Below are 3766 nucleotides of genomic sequence, written 5' to 3'. Positions count from 1 at the left end.
GTGTATATGTGTAACACAGAGAACAAGACTATTAGCTTGTTTGGAATTCTCACTGATATTGATCAGCAATTTTTGATATAGATCTATATGCCCACTCTGCAGTTTCTTCATGTGTATAGTGAAAGGCAGCATGCCACTTTCTAGACTGAGTTAACTATTGTGTAAATACAGCAATACCAGTAAATTCATATTTATTGGAATTAAGTCCTTTCAAAAGGACCACTCTTAATATAAAAATACATTGGAAGGGAATTTACTTGCAGTTACTTCTCACGAATGAGTAAAATTTCCAACTGCATCAATGTTTTCTTCAAGAGTTGGTGAATGATTTCTCTATGTGCATCTCACTTTCTTCTCCAGAGACATGGATGGTGACAATCACACGACAGTCACAGAATTCCTCCTCCTGGGACTCTCTGAAGAGTCAGAACAAGAAGAGGTAGTCTTTGGAATGTTCTTGGGGATGTACATGGTCACCATCTCTGGGAACCTTCTCATCATCCTGGCCATCAGCTGTGACCCTCATCTCCACACACCCATGTACTTCTTCTTGGCCAACCTCTCCAGTGTCGACATCTGCTTTTCCTCAGTCACAGTCCCCAAGGCACTGGTGAATCACATGGTGGGAAGCAAGTCCATCTCTTACACAGAATGTATGGTCCAGATGTACTTCTTGTTCACATTTGGTAACATGGACAGTTTCCTCCTGAGTGTGATGGCCTATGACCGCTATGTGGCCATTTGTCATCCACTCCATTATACCCTGATGATGAGGTTTAGGCTCTGTGTCCTCCTGATGGCCATATCATGGGTCATCACAATCCTGCATGCTCTCTTGCACACTCTCCTCATGGTTCGACTAAACTTCTGTTCCCACAATGCAGTGCCCCACTTCTACTGTGATCCCTACCTTGTCCTGAAACTCTCTTGTTCTGACACCTTTGTCAATGATGTCACAGTCTTTTCTGAGGGTGGAGTGATATATGCTATACCATTTGTATGCGTTGTTGTTTCCTATGCCTACATTTACTCTAAGGTCTTGAAGATGCCCTCTGCCCAGGGGATAAGGAAAGCCATGTCCACTTGTGGTTCCCACCTCACTGTGGTCTGTCTTTTCTACGGGGCGATCCTAGGAATTTATATGCACCCTTCTTCCTCCTATTCACTACAGGATGCAGTGGCCTCTGTCATCTTCATAGTGGTGACCCCTATGGCCAACCCCTTCATCTATAGCCTGAGGAATCGTGACATCAAAGGAGCCCTAAGGAAGATAATTCTCAGGTTCTAGAATTTGAAATTCCTAGAGCTGAGAGGATTCTTAGACATCATGAATATTTTCCTTTTTATAGAGATTTTCATACTGGTCCAGTGCTCATCATTACCATGCCTTTGATTAATGATAGATGTTTGTAATTATGTTTTTGATTGCGATGCTGACTGATGCTCTCTGTCACACACTCTGAACTTTACCTCTACAAAGAGATGATTCTAAGATGCTCATTTCACAGAAAAGTGAAACTGAGAACATTTAGACATGTCTTGACTGGGATTGTGTTTAATATCCCCTGAGATACTGGTTGCCACAATGATCAGAGGATTTTAAGAGATGGGATCACCTGACCCTATGGCCTCAAGCAGAGCTGTGGCTATGCTGGTAAATGACCCACAGGAAGTTTAACTCACCCATGTTAGACAACTAGAGGTTGTTGGTAACTGAGGTGTTGGTGCTTCCCCTTTTCCCAGCCTGAGGTCCCTGTCATCCATTCTACAGCCCACAACACTACCTCTCCCCTTCTCTTCCCACCTAACATTTCATGTATTTTTTCCCTCAGCATGACTTTTAGAAATGCCTAGACAGTGCCAGGGAGCCTTGGATAGTGACTGTGATGTGTATGTCCCTTCATGCTATCATGGGCTGCAGAAAGTAGAGATTTCCTTATAAAGCTGGAGTGTTTAGAGTCACGGTCACGCCTATGACATGTGCACTTGAATTAATTCAGGAGTATAATTGGAACTCAGGACTTTGGAGTTGAAATCCAAGCTGATTCTGGAACATGGGCCACAGTACCCAGAGTTCCAGCCCTCATCTAGACCATAGTAAAGGTCAGGAGTGCACAATGTCAGTTGGCTGCTCATTTCTCTCTTCTAGATAGTTCTGTCTCTCATCTCCTGGATGGGGCAGTGGTCACTCTTCAGTAGCTCTCCCTCATGGCCTCTGGGTCCTCACGTCTTTTCTCCCCAATTCTACCAACTTACAGGTCCTTGCTGTTCTCACCATCAGCTGCTTCCAGACCCTGTCCTGCCTCTGACTGTAGTGCTCTCCATCCTGGGGAATCTCACCACATTCTGTCTCTCCCTGTACATCTCTCTCCTTCACACAGGTGCCATTTGTTCCTCTTCAGGTGTCAAATGAGTCCTGTCACCCAACTCTCTCAGAAACACAGGAGATATAAAATATTCTTTCTTCATGTAATAAAGACTAATCAGTGATTTGGCACAGGATTTCTCTAGAGCCATTGAACTCTGCCTGGCTCCTCATGAACCTGAGTGTAGTACCCAGAGGTTCCTGGTGACCCTTGGAACAGACTACAATCTCCCCATTCTCCTCCACTCTGGTGGTTGGAATGTTTTATCTTGTGTATCTCACTACAAAATATAACAGCCTTATTCAAGATAATATTGGAATCAGAGTCCTAGGCCAAATGGTTACTGTTGTAGTTTGAATAAAAATGTCCCTCATAGGCTCTCATATTTGAACTCTTGGTCCCCAGATGACGGAACTATTTGTGGAGTTTATGAGGTGTGGCCTTGCTGGAGACAGTATGTCACTCAGGGTATGTGACACTTTTTTTCACTCTCTCTGCACCATGCTTGCCTTTGAGGATGAGTTCTCAGCTTCCCCATCCTGCAACTGCCATGGTTCCTGTTATGATGGACTCTTATCCCTCTGGATCCATTGGTCAAAACAAACTCTCTCTCCTGTCAGCTGTGTGGTCATGTGTTTGTCACAGCCACTGTAAAGGAACTGCTGCAGTCGCTCTCCTGGGAGATTTCCTTTTCCTCTGCGGGACAGGAATTGTTAGAGCAGGCAAGGAGCTAAGGAGCAGAGAGAGCAGGCAGATCTTCAAAGGGACAACTTAAAAAGTTAATATCATCTTCAAATTTAATTGACAAAGTCCCAAAACATAACTGAGCTGTGGGCAGGTGATAACAATATTATATTACGTTCTGTCATTTGACCCAATTTGGCCTGGTTACTAAAGTGTTCTGTTTCTTTTTCTTTAAATCTTTGTTTATCTTCAGTAACTTCACACATGATTCTGGTGTGTTTGGTTCATAAACAACTTAAAAAAGGGAAAAATAAGATTTCCATATGGAATCCTCAAAATAACAAGTGAACAGCTGAGCACTAAACTGGCCCTAAGCCTGATGGGTAAACTGATGGCTGTAAATAAGATTAGCTGTGATAGTGTACATATAATGTAAAAGTTATAAAGTCAAGAAAAGCTAAGGACAAACTTGTTGCCATATATATGATTATCTCTGTTCTATTTCAGCATTCATCTGGAGTTAGGGGCCATGAACAACAGTCTTGGGGTGACTGCAGTGGTTAATTATGAGGAAAGGAATGCAGTTATTTCTTCACAGGTTCGAGTAGGGGGAGCCTTTTCCATACCCAAGGCTCAATTCATTGTGGGCAGAGCACACTTCGTACTAGGAACCATAGGCTAGTCCTTGTGCCTTTTTTTAAAAATAAAAAGTTTAT

The 3766-nt window shown here is 43.1% G+C and overlaps 1 protein-coding gene across 1 annotated transcript; it reads left to right on the top strand.

The window, feature by feature from the left end:
• Window positions 1–324: 324 nt before the first annotated feature.
• LOC148120983 (olfactory receptor 1f45-like) lies at window positions 325–1288 on the top strand. The gene has a single exon (XM_087909605.1). It carries the CDS (start codon window positions 365–367, stop codon window positions 1286–1288), a length of 924 nt encoding a protein of 307 aa, XP_087765731.1. The 5' UTR covers window positions 325–364.
• Window positions 1289–3766: the final 2478 nt, after the last annotated feature.

Source organism: Myodes glareolus, chromosome 9 (assembly GCF_982192425.1).
Source record: "Myodes glareolus chromosome 9, mMyoGla1.1, whole genome shotgun sequence".
Lineage (NCBI taxonomy): Eukaryota > Metazoa > Chordata > Mammalia > Rodentia > Cricetidae > Myodes > Myodes glareolus.
The sequence above is the reverse complement of the archived record's forward strand: the minus strand, read 5'-3'. Positions and strand labels throughout refer to the sequence as shown.